This window comes from Urocampus carinirostris, chromosome 11 (genome assembly GCF_059441175.1).
Source record: "Urocampus carinirostris isolate Australia breed hairy pipefish chromosome 11, RoL_Ucar_1.0, whole genome shotgun sequence".
Taxonomy (NCBI): domain Eukaryota; kingdom Metazoa; phylum Chordata; class Actinopteri; order Syngnathiformes; family Syngnathidae; genus Urocampus; species Urocampus carinirostris.
In genome coordinates, this window is record NC_142359.1 from 25,281,747 (window position 1) to 25,301,453 (window position 19,707).

Here is a 19,707-nt window from a genome sequence, read left to right on the forward strand (position 1 = left end):
GGCAACCAGTTCAGGGTGTCCCCTGCCCACTGCCCGATGATTGCTGGGATGGGCTCAAGCACCCCCGCGACCCTACTGAGGATAAGCGGTGTAGCTAATAAGATGATATGAGATGTCCCATTGGGTCACAATTAGTTTTTTTAATGGTTAAAGAATTAAAGTGTGTACTTTAAAGAAATGGGATAATACTTTGAATTTTTTATAGTACCAATGTGAGGGAGTTGGGGGGGCTCCTAAAAAATCATGCCCCCCCCACCTCTTTGCCATTACCACACCAAACCTTCATTAGCTTGCTACAATGACAGCGGCATGCTAAGAATGCTGCTTCGTCTTCATCGCTCCCCCTCCAATTCCTCCCAAGGTCTGGTCCTCCTCAGCTCTCCTATCAATGTTGTTGTGAAAGCGTACCTAGCGCAGGCAGGCCGGGCGTGATCCCATCCATTATTCATTCCTCGCCCTGGTTACGTTTATTTAAGTTCAATTGAAAATGGAGGTTTGAGGTTCAAAATCGTTAATGGCACTTGAACGTGTTTCAAAAATGTGGGTGAAGATTAACACTCAGAATGAAGCGGTTGTTGTCTTTTCCCTGTCTGGGGGAGGAATAAATAAGCTTTCCCCTGGTTGAGAAATGTATTTATGACATCTAAAACTGTCAAAGTCACCTAATGTGTTCATTAAAGGGTGAAGATTAACACTCGAAATGAAGCAGTTGTGGTCTTTCTCAATTTTTGGGGGGAATGAAGTTTCCCCCAAGCTAAAAAGAGTCATAGTAAAGCAATTATCATATTTTTCATGTCTGGGGGAGGAATGAGTAATCTTCCAATATGGAAAGAAATAGAGGTTTCACAACTAAAACCCACAATGGAATTTAATGTGTTAAAAAGTCCAGGCAAAGATTGAAAATTAAGAATTATGAAGAGATTGTTTCCTCTTTTGTGTGTAGGGGGAGGAATAAATAAGCATCTCTCTAGTTAATAAATGGCATTTTGAATTAAAAAACTGTCAATGTCAATGTGTTCATTTTATAACATTTATGACATATTAACATTCATAATGAAGCAATCGTAGTCTTTTTCATGTCTGGGTTGGAGGAACGAATAATGTAGCTAAGAAATGGAAGTTTGATATTTTTGTGACACTGAATGTGTTGATTCAGTTTTTTTCCTTTCAGGGTGAAGATTAACATATATTAGAAAAGTGTCACCTTTTTCTTGTCTGGGGGAGGAATAAATAAGCTTCTAAATATGGCACTAAATATGTTGATTCTTTTGTTTTCCTTTCAGAGTGAAGATTAACATTTTCATAATGAAGCGATTGCCGTCTTCTTCATGTAGAGGGGGGAAGAACGAATAAACGAATAAGCTGGGATAAGATCAGGGCGGTGGGAAGCTTTCCTGGCGGTTTCCTGATACTGCGTCGCTTAGTTAATAATGGCAAGAAGAAAGAAAAACTTCAAAGATCAAGATGAAAAGGATACAGAGAAGTTGATGTTTTTTGGGGGGTTTGAGTTTTTAAAATAATGACAAGAGCGATGCTACATGTAATTTTCAATAATGTGATGATTTTCTCATGGTTGTCTCATGGCGCCCACTAGCGTTGCGGAGTGTCATCTTTAGAACCTCAAATAAATAAAAATGTTAAAAGTTAACAGAGTGAGACTTACTCCCTTTTTCTAATTTGTTTTTTACTACTATTTTTGTTTTAAATCTTTCATTTTTACTAGGTATTTTGAATTGTATTATTTTTCAAATACATTTCTATTTTTTATGTTTAAATTTATACATATTTCTATATTTATTCGTTGTTTCATTTTTTTCATTTTTATTTCTTAAGTATTTTTATTTTGTATTGTCTTGTTTTTATTTCTTTTAATCTTTTTTTGAATTTTTATTATTTTATTTTAATATTTAGGCATTCTTGTTTATTTTCTTATTTGAATAATTATGTATTTACTTTTGTTCATTTTTTCTGATCTCATTTGAGTTTTTTATAAATGTATCTGTTATTTTTATGTTGTGTTTTATTAAAAAAAACATATTTTTTTAAATTATGATAATTCATAGTTTTATTATAATTTGTATTGTTTATTCTGCCTTTTGATTTTTGTTTCCTTTTTTAAAACGTGATTTTATTTCCTAATTTTTGATTTTATTCTGATAATTATATATTCTTGTATTAATTATTTCTAATCTATTGTAAGCATTTATGTAATTTTTTTTAATCTATATTTTTGGTTTATTTGTCATTATTTGTTTTACTTTGCCATATATATATATATATATATATATATATACACATACAAATAGGGATTTATAACATAGTTTAGATAGATTTTTCTCCATTTTCCAAGAATACAGAGCACTTGCACCTCCCCTACACTAGGGCGCAGTAGCGCTCTCATTGCAAGTGTCCGCAGTTCATATACAACCGAGTACAGTGGCAACTCGCTACTTCGCGGTTCCACGTTTGCGGGTCTAAAAAAAAAAAATAATAAAAAAATAATGAAAAATAAAAATAAAAAAGCATTTCTGAAGGGGCGTCGCTAGTTCGCGGATTTTCACTTTTCACGGGTGGTTTTGGTCCCCATTAACCGCGATAACCGAGGGATTACTGTATAAGCATTACGTATGAAGTGTACAATAGAGGTGGAGCAGATCCTCAAATGACCCCATGGAAAAATATTTAACCCGGATAATGAGACAGGTGAAGAGAGGGTTAAAGCGTCAAACAAACGTCTCCTCCCAAAACCTAAGATGAGGAAGTTTGATGAAGCATACATAGCACTTCACTGCGACTACGAAGAAAGACAAGCAAAAAGTGGTGTGGTTGCTGTGTTGAAATGTTGGCAGCAGACAGCATGAAGCCAAATAAATAAAGCTGTCACTTCAAAATATTACAACCCAAATACACTGATAAGACGTAGATTTGGAATGGACAAAGGTGACGTGTTCCAACCAATATCGAGCAATCGTTGGTTTGTCCCCACCGAAATTATATGATCACTTAAAAGAAAAAGATTGATCTGGGGGAGAGGATTTCTTCTTCTGAGGGGGATATGACAGAAAATAATTGAGTAGCACTGGATTATATATAAATTTATATATATGTATTTCTCCCCCATGTAGTGGGCTGATGATGAACTGAAATCAAAGATCTTTGATGAAGAGTGCCACCCCCTTGTCCCCCACCCCTCGTCCTTGCATTTCGGGCCCTCATTGTTCGACCGTTTCCTTTGCTATTAAAAAAAGCCGCTCTGTGATTGGCTCTCGATAAGGGAGGGGGGCCGCCAAAAGCGTTTTAGCCCGAGAACCAAGGCCCCGTCCTGCACAATTTGAAGCAGGAGTGAACAAGGGAGAGAAAGAAAGAAAGAAGGAGGGAGCCAGCGTCAAGGAGACGGGGAAGAACTTCAAGACCTCCACAGAACCCCCCACCCCTCCCCAAGACCCCCTGAAAATCCCTGAAAGGAGCCACAAAAGCATTTCTGGGCTTGAGATGGGAGCAGAGGAGGCGTGACGGACGGACGAACGGACGGACGGATCCCAAACAAGTCCGAATGGTCGCTACGTCCAAAAAGAAGAGACGAAGAAGAAGTTGGAACCAAGATGGAGGCCGCCATCCAGATCACGCCTCTCCTCATTGCCGTTTGTGAGTACTTTTAGTCCTTTTATTGTGAAAAGGAAGTGGAAATCTCTGCAAAATATTGGACCTCTTATAAGATATTTGATTTGACATTTTCCAAAATTTTGAAAATAATTGACTTGTAAATAACTATATGGAGCATCAGGTCATAATTCGTTTTTTAAATGATTGTCTCTTATGATATGTAATAGAAATTTAACTTCTTTTTTAAGAAATTGAGAGTTGAAGCTTTAAGTCGGATATTAAAGCAGCTAACCCCCTTGAATTTCTTGAAAAAACATAAACAATGCTTGCTACTTAATTGCTGTTTAATTAATATTTTGTTTCGTTTTACTTTTTGTAACTGAATTAAAATATATACAATAACAATACATTCATATGTATATATAAATATATATATAAAAATGAAAATAATAAAAAATAATAATAAATAATATTATTTATAATATTATTTATATATACATAATATTTATATATAATATATATATATATATATATATAATCTTAAATTCAAACTTAAATATTTATTACCGTCATAGTATGAATGAGTAATATGAGAAAAATATAAATATTAGTAATTAAAATGATAAATACAATAACATTTTTACAAATATATTGAAATTGGAAAAAATACAAAAGTAAATAAAAGTAAAGATAAGTAAATGAAAAAGGGTTTTAAAACAAATGAGAAGCAAAAAAAGATCTGAGACTTATAAAATTTGTAATTTATTGGAAAAAAACTTGGTAAAAGTAAAGAAATAACCCCAAAAAACATACAAAACGACCTCAGCAATTTAAAAAATGGCAACAAAAAAAAATCAAAATATACAAAAATAATAAAAAAAAAAAACTTTGAATAAAAGTAAAAATAAATGAAAATAAACCAAACCTCCCAAAATAATAATAATAAATAATAAAATTCATATTTTGTTAAAGATAAGCCCAAGTAAAGATAATAATAAAAAAAAAAATCGAAACGAAAATAAAATTGCACCCCAGCACCCAAAAATAATCAAAAGTCAAATAAAGTAAAAGTAATAAATAAAAAAGTATTTCGAGAACAAATAAAAAATGTAAGAACTCAAAATAGAAATAACAATGTGAATAGAATTAAAATATAAAACAACTAAAAATAAATACAAACAACCTGCACCGTGGCCCAAAATATTAAAATGATAAAAAATACAAAATTAATAAAATTAAAATTACTTGAAAAAAAATAATCATAAGAAAACAACTTTCCCTAAAAAGGAAATATTAATGAAAAATAAACACTACCGTTCAAAAGTATGGGGTCCCCCAGACAATGTGTGTTTTCAAAGAAAAGTCACTCTTTTTGAAAATGTAAACAAATGAGTTGCGAATAAGATAGAAAGCATCGTTGAGACATTAAATGATGATTTTAATTTTTAAAAAATGCTTTGCACTTATCAAAGTATTGACATTTTTAAGTAACCCCAAACCTTTGAGCAGTAGTGTTTGTATAAAAAAAATAAAAAGAAATAGAAAAAAAGGTTGCAATGCAATGGCCGATTCCTGTTCTCAGATGCGGGTGTCAACTTACTTGGACTTTATCTCCCTGACCGGCTTGGATGAGAGAGTGGGATAAGAAGTTTTTTTTTTTTTTTACATTTCATTTTGGGGGGTCTCTGCCAGGAAGCGGTGGCATCCCCACTTATCAGTCCAGGCCAGGACTTCCTATCTCCAGTCTTCTTCTTTTGGCTCGGGAGGTCGTGACACGTCCACTCGGGTGTCTTTGCCGGCCAGACAGCCACCAGAAACTGGGTGGGGGGGAAGAGAGTGAATCAGGAACAATGAGGGGAGGGGGGGATACACTTTCTATCAACATCCTGGTTCCCAAGGAGGGAGGGCGTGATCCGGGAATTTTTTCCTCTATTCTGGACCTGAAAAAAAATTGAATCGAAAAAAATATGTCAGAAAAAAAAGAAGTAATTAATTCAAAAAATACTAATATATATATATATATATATACATATATCATAAGAAATTAAAATACAAGGTTTAAAATCATACATAAAATAAAGACGCTGCCTGCTTTACGAGTTAGGTTTCGGTCAATCATTGGGACGTTGAATTTGTTTGTAAGTTGCTTCAGTGCTATATTTTGAATGTTTAAGGTTTGTATAGGTAACGTGTATTGTTTTGTAATAAAAAATAAACATTTCACAAGATAAAATGCTCTGAAATCATAAATAAAGTTAAGTTTAATTTAATTTTGGGAGATGCGCTTTGAGAGGTCCTCCTCCGTGGTAAAAAGTGGCCGAAATAAAGCGTTCTGACCATTTTCTCAACCGCATCAATCTTTCTTATTCCACTTTCATTTCAAAAGAAACGGCTCGCCTCTTCTTTATAATCAACACCAACCACATTGAATGGATGCACGAGATATTAGACAATAAAAATGTCAAAGTTCTTAGCGCGCTGGAGATACAATTAAGAATGTTTACACACAAAATAGGAAGAGGAAGCCGGATTTCTTCTTCGGTGTGGATGCTGGGTGACCTAACACAGCGCCACCAACGGGAGGAAGCACCACAGTACTGTCCTCTACACAGAAAAAAAGTGTACACAATACAAAATCTAACTTAAAGCAATGTCCGGATATTTTTCAACATCCCGAAAAAAATGTTCATATCCACCATTTTACCCAAGTCGAATGGTCGTAAGTAGGGGAGCGTCTGTAAACAAATTAATGAAAATTTAAAATGGAACTGTTAAATAAGTTCCAAAAGTAATTAAAGATAAAGCCAAATGGAAAAAAGAGGGTTAAAAAGTTTTAGAATGAATACAGAAACATTTTATTAGTTTTTCTTTTTAAAGTCTTCTTCTTTATTCCTTTTTTAAATAATTTTTTTTGATAGTTTTGTTTTTATTTTCAAATTACCTTATTCATTTCCCTTGAAGTTTAGCTTTTACTTACATTTCCATGGTCCTTTTTTCAATCAGAAGATTAGTTGTTTTTTTGTTTTGTTTACTTAGTTTGTTATTTTGTCTTGTCCTTCTTGTTTTTATCTTTTTTTTTTAATTTCGTTTTTTAATCTGCTCCATCATGGCATGCCAACTCCTCCCTCCTTCTTCCAAACACACCAAAGCGTAATTGTCCACCTATCTCATACACGTTCTTTGACCTAGCTATCTGTCTTACTTACTGACTTTGATGACAAACATGGTGTAATGACCTAGTAATTACAGTGTAATTACACATAGCGGCGGTGCTACCAAGGGTAAGGAGCGTGCGAGTGAAATTTATGGCCGTTGTGGATGTTCTCTCGTCTTTTCTTGCCAGCGAATGATCTCCCGTCGTGGGGGGTGCTCTCTTTGTGTGAGGTGTCGCCGGCAAGATTTGTCCCTGCGCTTGTTTTTGTGTGAAGAGTCGATGGAGGCCGTCCTTGGCGAGGCTGACAAAAAGAACAAAACAACACAAAACAGACTAAAAGGAGTGCAATTTGTTTGTACAAGTTGAGTCTTCCCGAGACACACAAAAATCATTTGGACTCACTAGAATTGAAATGATAAAGTGGTTTGCAATACAGCTCATCCTCCTTTTTTAGGATGTGATTATCAAACTAGTGTTTTGGAATTATATTCATATTTCCTATTGTAGTTATATTTTATTGTTTTGAGTGTATTTAATATTTAATGTATTTTGTGGTATTTAATATATTTTCTTGTACAATTTACTTTAACAGTATTTATATTTATTGTAATAGTTTGTTCTCTCTCTTTTTATCCGTCTCGCTCTATTTTTCTCTCACGCTCTTTTCTCTACCACTCTCTCTGTCTTTCTCTTTGTCTGCTTAGAGTCCCTCTGTTTCTGTCACTCATTTTTACTCTCTCTTTTTCTGCCCATCATTGTCTCTCTCTCTTTCTTTTCTTTCATTCTCTTTGTATTGCTCTTTTTCTCTATTTTTTCCCCACTGCTCTCTCTCTCTCTCTCCCACCCTCTTTTCTCTACCACTCTCTCTGTCTTTCTCTCTGTCTGCTTAGTGTCTCTGTTTTTGTCACTCATTTTTATTCTCTTTCTTTTTCTTGTTACTTATATTTTATACTTTTTCTGCCCGTCATTGTCTCTCTCTCTCTTTCTCTATTTTGGTGTCTCTTTTTTTCTTTCATTCTCTTTGTGTTGCTTTTTTTCTCTATTTTTTTACCACCACCCCTCTCTCTCTCTCTCTCTGAGTCTCTGTTTCGTTCTCTCTATGTATTTCTCTTTCAGTCTTTCATCCTTTCTTTTTATCTCCTCTCTGTCTCTCTTTTCACTCACTCTGTCTGACTCTCTTCCTGTCTTTTATTGTTTTGGTCCTGCTCTTTATCTGTATCTCATTTGGTGTCTGACTCTCTTTCACTCTCCCTCTCTCTGTCTCTTTCTCTCTCAGTCTGTTTTGTTCTCTATGTGTGTCTGTGTGTGTGTTTCTCAGTCTTTCATTCTTTCTTTTTATCTTCACTCTGTTCGACTCTCTCTCTTTCTTTCGTTCTCTTTCGGTCTTGCTTTTTATCTGCATCTCACTTTGTGTCTCCCTTTCATTCTCTCCCCCCAGTCTCCCCCCCTCTGTCTTTGTTTCTCTCATTCTCTTTAGGTCTTGCTCTTTATCTGTATCTCACTTTGTGTCTTAGTCTTTAACTCTCTCTTTCTCTCTCTCTCTTTTACTCTCTCTCTCGGTCTCTTTATGTCTTGCTCTTTATCTGTATCTTTGTTTCTGACTCTCACTCTCTTTTTCTCTCCGTCTTTCATTCTCCCCTCATTCATTCTTGTGCTCCCTCTGTTTCATTCTCTTATTCTCTCCCTTGGCCTCTCTCCCTTCCTCTTTCATTCATTCATTCTTTCTCCTGCTCTGTCTCTCAAGGTCTTCCAGCCTCTCTTTCACTATATTTCTTTTTCTCGGTCTGTCTCTCTCTGTCTCTCTTTTTCATTCTTTCTTTTGCTTTCTCTCTCTGTCTCGATTCATTTATATTTCATTATTATCGTGTACTATTTATCTTTACAATATATATTTTTAGAGTTATTTTAGAGTATTATCATCATTTATTCTTATGTATATTAAATGTACTCTTAATTTGTATATTCAATATATATCATGTTGTTATGCAATATAATCATTCTCATTCATTTCAATATATGTAGTTGTACTGTACATATATTTTATATTTATTATTATTTTTCTATTAATAATAAATATAAAACTTTTCATAATTACTATCATCCATTGATTATCATTTGTACATACATATTTTTTCTTATTGTTTTTAGTCATTAAAGGTGTATTGTTGTATTATAATGTATTATACCGATTTTTTTATGATATATTTTTTATTTTAAAACGATGGGACATTGTAAGCTAGAAAAACAATTAAAAATTAAAATTTACACCGGAAAATTGCTGAAAAAAAATCTTGCATGATAATTTAATGAAATGTGTTTGAAATTATATGTCAGGCCACTTGAAAACAATGAAATGCAGTGAAACAATTTCATTAAACAAGCTTGTTATTTCCCAAGGTAACGGTAGCAAGGCGATGACATCATCGGCAAAATCATGACTCATTTTTAGTGGAATACAATGGTTGGGTGGGGGTCACGACACAAAAAGGCACAAATAGTTATGTAGGTGTGTCGCTTCCACCTTGATTGTGTGCCACTTCCTGAGCTGACGCCTAAAAATAGACACAGGAAGGAGCCATCAATATTATTTCATATTGGAACATTTCTGTGCTAAATTACCACCAGACAAGTGTTGAAATGGGTTTTGATTTTATTCATTTTCATTCAAAATAAAGAATGGGGGTTTTTTTGTGTTGGAGCAACATTTTAAAAAAAGATTTTTACACAGTGTTCTTTTTTTTAAATGTTAACCTTCATTAAATAATCTTGCTCTTACATTTTAAAACATTATTTTATTTAGATTAATTCCTACTTTTATTTGTATTTGTTTTTACTTAGTAATTTTATGAATTTTAAAATGATTTTTAAATCGGCTTTTCTATGTTCCCTTTCTTTTTAAACATTTTCAAAAAAAATGAGTATTTTAATCTTATTGCGAGATTATTTTATATCTGTTTTATTTTTTTCAAATTTCAAATGATTTATTTTTTGATTTTATCTTCTGAATTTATTTACGTTTTAAATTTTTGGGGTCCTTCTCAGAACCCATTTTGAACTTAATTTTTTCCTTTCAATTTTGTTTCACACTTTTTACCTTTTCATTTTATGAATTTGTAAAAATATGCATTATTCGTTTTACATTGTAATTCTATAAATTTCAAAAACTGTTTTAATTTTTGTTTTATTAACTGTTTTAATTTTTGTTTTATTATATTTTCAATTATTTTTACATCCTTTTAGAACTTCCTTTTCCCTTTATATTTTAATCATTTTCTTACATTTTAAATATTTTCTTTATATTTAAAAAAATGTTTTATTGTTTATATGTATTTTCCAAATTTTTACTTTAGTCTTTTGTCTTTTTTGGAATTTTGTTTTCACATGCTTGTACTTGTTATACTTGTATTTTATGAATTATTTAAAATATGTCATTTTTGTTTTTAATTTTTTTTTAAACATTTTCCCATTTTAATTTTTTTTGTTTTACCTAAATTTTTAAGAAAAAAAATCCGACTTTTTAAAATTAATACTTTTTCTTTAAATATTTGTATTTATAATTTTTACATGTCTTAAATTTATTTTTTACAGCTTCCATTATCCTGGAAAATTATTTCGATTAATGTACTTGACTTAATTTTTTCCCCTTCGTCTTTAATATTAATGGCATTACATTTACTGTAACATTTTTTTGACATTTTAAAAACATAATGTATTTATTTTTCATTTATAATTACATGATTCCCATTTAATTACGTACATATAATATTTATAATTCAAATAGATTGTATTTAATTGAGTGCAGTCTACATTTGGTCAAGGGTCAAACTAGTAAAAAAATTCTTAATAGCTCGTTTTTTAATGTAATTACTATTTAATTAGATTGTATGCAGCTAATTAAGGATAATACTTGCATAGAAAGTTATAACTATAGAATCTATCATATTTTATTTTGTTGTTTTCAGGTTTCTTATGTCAGCCGTCGTGCTCGGACGTTACCGCGGCAACAGAAATGATGGTGGCCAAGGACCCGCCCACCACAGTCATGACAGCCGCGCCCACAAAATGGCTGACCACTGCCGGCGTAACCACGTCACAGATTACGGACAAAATACAGACTACTACGATAATCGACGGCGGTAAAGCCACGGAGGCCGTCACTTTACCGCGGGCTTCTTCCCCCTCCATTGTCATAGCAACCACTGTTGCCGTGGTCACGCAACCGCATCACCCGCCGACGAGCAGTCAGGTCGACGTGATGCCCGCCACCAGCTTGCGGCCGCCCGCCGATAAAACCGAGCCCCTCTTGTCCGTATTTGCCACGGTCGCCCCGGATGCCCAGGGGACGGTCCCGACAACGGGCGGTGCACAAGCACTTGCGCCGAGCAAAATCCCTGAACACGTCGTCGTCACGGCAACGCCGACGACCAAAACGTCAACAGGTGGTGCAGTAGCGAACTGGCAGTTCTTCACGGACGCCGTCGTCGAGACGACCCAGTCAGAGGTCAAAGCGGAAGGTACGATTTTTCCGCTTTAATTTTTAATTTGTTTTTCATAAATATGATCATAAAAATATGGTCTCAGAAAGAAGGGGAAAAAGTCCAATACCTTCTTAGATTAAAAAAGAATGTTTCACCTCTTTGTCCTACATTGTCATAACACAGTCAAAAAGGTCAAAAGATTATTCAATTGTTTCAAGAAGATCCACAATTTTCTTTTTTTAAAAAACAACCCCAAAAATATACCAGTCTTGGTTTTGAATCATTTAATTTTTTTAACATTATTTGCTTTAATTTTAAAAAAATTAGGGCAGCACGGCGCGGCAGTGGTTAGCGCGTGTGCGGCACAGTTCTGAGGTCATGAGATTGAACCTCCTGTGTGGAGTTTGGATGTTCTCCCAGTGCTTGCATGGGTTTCCTCCCACATTCCAAAAATATGCGCGTCAGGTTAATTGGTCGGTCCAAATTGTCCCTAGGTGTAAATGAGCGAGTGAGTTGTCTGTCCCTGTGTGCCCTGCGACTGGCTGGCAAACAGTTGAGGTTGTCCCCTACCCACTGCCCTAAGATAGCTGGGATGGGCTCCAGCACCCCCGCGACCATACTGAGGATAAGCGGCGCAGATAATGGATGGATGGATGGAAGTTTAACTAAGTTAAAACATATAATAATAAAGAAATCAGATGAAACAAAATTATGTTAAATTAAAACATCAATTCTTTCGCGGGGGGTGCTGGAGCCCATCCCAGCCATCTCCGGGCAGTGGGCAGGGGACACCCTGACCTGGTTGCCATGTGGGAGGAAACCGGAGTGCCCGGACGAAACCCAAGCAAGCACGGGGAGAACATGCAAACTCCACACAGGAAGGTTGATAGCTGGATTTAAACCCATGACCTCAGGACTCTGCCGTGCACGCGCTAACCACCGCGCCGCCGTGCTGCTTAGTGTAACTTGTTTGTGTTAATATGTTTAATGTGTTTTTAATATATTCTTTATTATTATTTGTTTAAAAAAATATATTATTTTTTTTATGTTTATATTTAAAGTATATATGATATTTTGTTTTAATTCATTTTTTATGTATTAATAGTTTATCTGAATGTTTTATGTACATATTTATTATAATTTGTTTTAATTTAATTAAACTTTTCATGTTATTAATACTATTTTCTATTTTGATGTTTTATATGTGTTTATTATTATTATTTGTTTTAGTTCAATGTATTTTTACCTTATTAATACTATTTTTAATTTTATTTTATTCATTGTATCATTTTAGTTCTTATTATAATTTTTCTAATTGCAGTAAAATATATTTATTTTATAAATCAATTTTCTTTATTTGTTTATTTTTTAAGTAATTATATTTCCAATTATAATTTATTTTTATATTTTTTTTAATAATTAATACCTTTTCCATTCCTTTTTTTTAGAAAAAAAAAACAATTAGTATACTATTGTTTTCAACATATAAAATACTTGTTTATTATTAGTTATTGATCATTATTATTTGTGTTAAGTCAGTTTTATTGTTTGTTATTAGCATTATGATTTTAATCATCTTTATACTGTATAATGATTAAAAAAAAAATTTATTCTTGTGAATTTTATTTTCATCTTGGTTTTTATGAGTCATTTGAATTCAAATATATTTATTTTTCAAAATGTATTTTTCATCTTCTTTCTATCCTTATTTTTTAATAATTATATTTATCATAATTATCTATTTTTACATTAGATTTTAATCTTATTTTATTGTCCAAACCTTTCTTTAGAAAAATAGCTTTTAGTATTTTTAAAAAAAAATTCCATACTTTGTATTGATAGGTGTTTTAATGTAACCATGTTTTTTATGTTATTTATATTCTTTTATTTTAATATTTAGTTATATAATTTTTAATGTTTGTGATTTCTATTGTTTATTCAAGTTTTTGAATGAAATTGTTTATGTTCTTGCTCTATACATTTATTTTATCATCGATTATATTTTTGTTTTTATATTTACATTTTTATTTTAGTTTTAATCCATTTTAAGTCACTCTGTTTAGGGAAAACATACAGCTAATTGCCGTTTTCAACATATAAAATGACTTTTTTTTTAATGCCATTTCTTTTCACAAATAGATATTGTTTTATTTGTGCGAGTTTTTCGTTTTCATTTGCTTTTTTCTAATTAATAAAATTTGTATTTATTCATTTTACATATTCAAAGATAAACTGTTAGGATATAATTATATTTTATTCATTAATATCTATTATATATATATATATATATATATATATATATATATATATTTTATTATTATTATTATTATTTTAATTATTTTTTTTTTCATTATTTTTTCAAACCCAAATTTGGGCAACTTTTCCTCCCAAGATAATGTCCAAACATCTTATCTTTTAGCGAAAAGCACTTCATTGCCCCCCCAAGTGACTTCGGTGACCCCCCAGGCAAGAAAACTCACAACGAGCGGCCACCCCATCGTCCCCTCCACCGCTCCCCCTTTCGCAAGCACAACAACAACGCCCCCTAGTGTCACGTCTTCTAAAATCACCACCACAACTACTGGACATTATCCAAAGAAATTTTCAGTAAGCGAAAATGAAAATTGTGTTTCTTATTATCTTTTTAATCGAAAGGAAAATGGAATCTGACAAGATCGTGTTTTGTTTCTTTTTTTTTTTGTTTAGTACTCGCTGAACAATGGGGAAGAGGTAAGCAAATGTCTTCAAATGATCAATAAATATAGTCATGTTTTTTGTGACGCCCTTGATCACAAAGAGTCTCGAAGGGCTGTACAGATTATAGCAAACCACAGACTATTGCGACACCATCCCCTGATCTAAAACCTACATGAGGGCAAGGAAAAACTCAAAAACCTCAACATGTGGAAAATGAAGAATCCTCGAGAAGGGACAGCATTAATTATACAACTATAAATCCTGTTTAAGATCTTTTTTTGGTATTAACTTGCATGTTTTCATTATTTCTTTCATCTTTATCAACACTTTCCTTACTTTGATTTATTTTAATTAGTGATTATTTGTTTACTGAATATTTTTTGATTGATGTTTAACACATTTTTATAGTTGTCAATTTACGCATTGATGTTTTAGTATCTTTATTTTTTAATCTCTTGGCCAATATTTTTGTGACTTTTCCCTTTTTACACTAGCGATTAATTAGCCTGGGATTCATTTTTGATTGATGTTTCACACTATTTTTTGGGTGTTAACGTCCGCATTCAAATTTTTATATTTTCCTTAATTTTTTTAAATGGAGTTCCAACATATTTTTGACTTATTCACTGTTTTAAATGGAATTAGCAATTCATGTTCAATTAATTATTGACATTATTGGCTGATGCGTTCATTTTTTAATCTTTTTCTATCACTTTTGAACTTTGTAATTTTTATTAAGTAATTATCAGTTAACTGATTAGTAATCCATTTTTATGAGGATGTTTAACACATTTTTATTTGAGTTAACTACATTTAAATTTCAAGATTTCTTTACGTATTAATCTTGTTCCAACATTTTATTTGACTTTGTATTCAATTTTAATTCAATTAGCAGTTAATTAGCATTTAATTGATTAGTGATGAATCTTAATGATTGATGTTTGAAAAAACTTTTTTGGTGTTAATGTCCACGATTTCATATTTACCTTCTTTAAAAATATGTTTTACTTAGCGATTGAATTTATTAATTAGTGAATAGTTTTTAGGATTGCGGGTTAACCCAATTGTATTGGTGTTAACTCACATTTTCATTAGTTTCTTAGGTTTTTTTTTTTTTTTTTACAATTTTGAATTTTAATTTAATTAATTTACAATATATTTTTATGTTTGATATTAGATGTTAATTTTTGCATTCATTTTACATATACAGTATATATATATATATATATATATATATACATTTTAATCTTGTCTTTTTTTAAATTTTTACATTAATTGGTAATCAATTAGTGATTAATTTTTAGGATTGATGTTAAATACAATTGTATCTGTGTTAACATCGACATGAATTTTTTTCAACGCCTGCTACGATAATTAGCAAGCTAAGCTTGACTTTTTTCCAAATCAGAAGGAGGACGAGAAAGACCTGGTGGAGGTGTGCCGGCGCCTTATGGGCAACCTGAGGGATGGGAATTGCACCCTCACATGGCGCCACTATAAAGGAAAAGTTGTTTTCGATTGCGTGGAGATCAACGGCAAAGGTAGCTAGCGCCCCAGAAAAAGAAATCGGTAAAAGAAGAAAAATCGGAAAATGATTTGTGTCCGTTTCAGTGAAAACGGCTCTGGCGACTCAGTATTACGAAGAAATAACAAAGGTGAGTTGCATAACTATATCATCCGATACATTCACAGAATCGAGTTTAAATTTTTGCGATTCTTTGGGAAGAAATCGACGGACAACAAAACCCTGATCGCCATTTTGGCCTCGTGCGGCGCTCTGCTGATTATGATCGTCATCTTGGCCGTCTGCGCCTCCCACCATCGGAAACCGTACGGCGACAACCAGGTATCGGAATCCGTTCGGATCGTTTTCTTCATCGTTATCAAAGAAAATTTTACAAGTGTCCGTACAAGGTCATTTACTCAAATTGACGGCCGCACAAGTTATTAGCATTGAACGGTCAAAGAATTCAATGAGTACAGTCATAAATCATGATGAGTGTATTGCTCCTTTGACAATTTTATGAGAGGTCATAAATCAGAATTCATTAACAATTTCCAGGAATTTTAGGATTGCATGTAATGACTAATACGTCGATACTATTACAGTTTGACAGGTTATAAATCAATCAGAATTCGTAAACAATATCCACGAAGGTAAGGTTTGCATCTACTTAGTCATACATCATAATATTATTGCAGTTTCTTAACAGGTCACAATCAGTCGTATTCGTACTGGAAATCCTGGAATTTCAGAAATGTCACAAATGCATACAGTTGGTCATAAATCAACATATTTTTCCTCTTTTGCTTGATATATGACAAGTCCTAAATACATCATAAATGGTGAGTTTCTTAAATGTTAAGAAAGCCAAAAATGCATTTGATTGCAGTCGTACATCTTTTTTTTTTTTTTTACTGATTTGGACGGTTTGAAGACAGGCCACAAGTCAATCCATATTTAGGGAATTTCGGAAGGCATACTCTTGCAGTTATAAATCAACACCTTATTGCTCTCTTGTACGATTTATGACAGGTCCTAAATCAATTAGAATAACTTGGGAATTTCAGGAATGCCACAAAATCATACGATAAATCACAAATCAACGCCTTATTGCTCTTTTGCCGGATGCATGGCAGGTCCTAAATCAATCATTATTCATATTGGAATTCTAGGAATGCGAAACATGATTTCTACGGCTTGTCTATGACCCTTGCTGACATAAACTGCATCGTTAACCTCTCAAGTTTATGACCCGAACTTCATCCAAACGTTGACCGTCACTCTTTGACGGCCGGGTGAACTACCGTACTTTCGCGAGCATGGGGCGCGTCGTGTTAAAAGGCGCATTCTCTGTAGCTGGTTTAATTTCGGTATTTAACACATGAGATGGCGCAACACACGATAGGGCGCGGGTGCCCTCTGTAGAGGCCGCTGCTGATGTGCTTTAATCAGACTCAACTTCGTGTGAATTATGGTTCTCAGCGCTGCGGTGTTGGTGACGTTTCCATGCCTTAAAGAACTTAAAACTAGGATCGCTTTTTTGTTTTGATCACGGCAATCGATATTCCTTCATAAATACATTATACGGATACACAATCTGTCACAGGCATAGTGCACGTTTGTGTAAAGGGGAGTCAGATTTTGCATGGAGTCGAATTTAGGCACATCTCTGGCGTCTGCTCAGTTTAAATGATCTTCCGCGTACACAGTATAGCGGACAGAAACACGGAAAGCATTTGACGGTGTGAGTGTGAGGTTTTGAATTCAAATAACATTTGGGGGGATGACTGTTCAGTCTCTGGTAGCACAATACATTTTAAATTGCTCTATACCAGGGGTGGCCAACCCGGTCCTCAAGAGCCGCATGTCCTGCATGTTTTGGAGGTTTCTCAGGTGATGCAAATTTTAAGATTGTTTGCAAGCTGTGCGGGAGCTTGATAATGACCCAGGTGATTGGGATCACCTGTATTTGAACACAGAAACTCCAAAAACATGCAGGACATGCGGCTCTTGAGGACCGGGTTGGCCACCCCTGCTCTATACGCTACAGCGTTAGCATCCATGAGTACTTCCGCTAACAATGCAATGCGTGTGATGTCACGTGTCCTCTTCTGCACAAGTGGGAAGCTTGTGGCATTTAAATAAGAGACTTTAAAAGTCAGAGATAGCATACGAGTCACATTTTGTTGAAAATGAGTACAATGTCAAAAAACATCGGATTGTGCCCAAAAATCTCCTAAGTCTTAGGTATGACTCAACCCAGGCTGGAAACTGTGACCTTTCAGTCTCGAGTTGGCACGCAACCTTACGTCCACCGCTTTACATGATATGGCGCACCGCACTGTAGGGAGTGCCGCACAGTTTAAAGAAAAACAGAGATTTTTATGTGCGCCTTATGGTCATGAAAATACAGTACATTTTTTTATTTTGAGCTTTTGATGCGTATAGTCATCAATGGCATTGAAGGATTGAGTAACGTATTTCCCATCTTACTCAGCAGCATCACCTGACAGAGGACCTGCAGTCGTCGGGGGCGGAGACTGGTTACCACGACAACCCCACCCTGGAGGTGACGGAGGCGGAGATGCAAGAGAAGAAGGCGGCGGCCCTCAATGGCGGCGACTTCAACGACGCTTGGATCGTCCCCATGGACGTCCTCAAGGGGGAGGGCCCCGACGAGGAGGACACGCACCTGTAGGGGACCCGCCCACTTTTGAATTCAGACGTAAAAAGTTCCAAAAATACTCACTCACTGGCATATATCCTTGATCTACTGCAATGAACTGCTAATATGAGGTCTTCCGCAGTAATCCTGAAGAAGGAGCAGCACAATGTTCAACAAAATGAAGCAAAAAACATTTGGGTTATATGATTCTTGTTTTCCACCAAATTATTCGTCAGTAACGCAAATATTTTTGAAGGAATGAAAACATTCATTACTTCCATGTTTTTGACTTCTTCCACTCAATATTGTTCGTATTGCAAAAGTATTCATACCACCATTATTCAAGCTCTCCACTACTTTTTGTCCTGGTTGGTTGGTTGTATCCCTTAACCACTAGGGTCATAGGTGCGCCATTTCCTCTGGTGTGTCTTGGGGAAATACAGACTGGCGCCAGTCCCTCTCCAGGCCAACATGTGCTCACCTGGTCTTGAACCGGTGACCTTTCGCATGTTAGACGAATTGCTAACCACTTTGTGTATATTAGCATACCATTTAGTGTTTTTTCCCCACACTTTTCAGTACATTTTAATACGTGTAGTTTTTACACATACTTTTCAGAACTCTTTAGTACTGCATGCTTTTCATGACTTTTATTATTTGCAGTATTTCTTTATTACTTCCAAGTACTTTTTCATAAATTCAGTACTTTACAATTTTTACATACTGTAAGATACTTTTTCGTACTTCTCAGGACTTTTTTTATTGCATTGCTTTTACTTATGTTATCATACGATTCGTACTTTATGACATACTTTCAGTACTTTTTAGATTTTTTTTTCTCATCTTATAGTAGTTTTTCATATTTTCAGTACTTTTTCACCTTTTTGACAGTTTTTAGAACTCTTCAATAATCGATACTTTCAGTACTTTTTCATGTTTTCAGTATTTTATCTTTTTCAGAACTTACTTACGGTATATTTTCAGGCCCTTTGATATTTTTGTTCCTACTTCTCAGTAACTATTCATACTTTTTGTGCTTTTTAATATTTTTTCCGACTTCTCAACATTTTTTTACTACTTTGCAGTGCAGTTCCATACTTTTTGTTCACCTTTTCTACAGAATTTGCCATACTTTATAACATTTACAGTACTTTTTTCATAAAACTAAGTTATTTTCAAAACTAAGCAAAAATACATGAACATACCAATGTTAATTTTTTCAATATATCAAAATAAAACGTAGATCGAGAAATTTGTATTTTTTTTTACATGGTGGACTCCCTACCTAGAAGTAGCCGCCTTGTTTGTTTGGCATCTTGCTGCTATACTGTGCTCTTGGCACTAGTTTTTGTTCGCATTGGACATAATAGTTCCATCTAGTGGTCAAATATTACATACCGGGGCCTAAAAACAGGGTATATACAAAGAAAAAAGGGAAAATTTGTGTTTTTTTTTTGTTCATTTTGTTCCACCGCAATATGTCAATATTTGTACCTATGTATCGAGTATTTATGATCGGTTTGCTGAAAGACAAACAACAGGAGGTCTAACACACTGGAATATGTCACCGTTCTTTCAAAATAAAAGGCAAGAATACACTCAAAAA

At 33.9% G+C, this 19,707-nt stretch overlaps 1 protein-coding gene across 2 annotated transcripts; it reads left to right on the plus strand.

Moving 5' to 3' along the window:
• The first annotated feature begins 3,308 nt into the window (after nucleotides 1-3,308).
• On the plus strand, nucleotides 3,309-19,707 carry podxl (podocalyxin-like). Of its 2 annotated transcripts, none has more exons than XM_088346785.1 (8): nucleotides 3,309-3,645; nucleotides 10,720-11,271; nucleotides 13,655-13,842; nucleotides 13,942-13,965; nucleotides 15,341-15,473; nucleotides 15,544-15,587; nucleotides 15,659-15,778; nucleotides 17,934-19,707. In XM_088346785.1, the coding sequence occupies exons 1-8, from the start codon at nucleotides 3,603-3,605 to the stop codon at nucleotides 18,132-18,134; spliced, it is 1,305 nt and encodes a 434-aa protein (XP_088202911.1). In that variant the 5' UTR covers nucleotides 3,309-3,602; the 3' UTR covers nucleotides 18,135-19,707. The 2 variants fall into 2 exon arrangements, with proteins under 2 accessions (XP_088202911.1, XP_088202912.1); XM_088346786.1 differs by having other exon boundaries at nucleotides 17,937-19,707.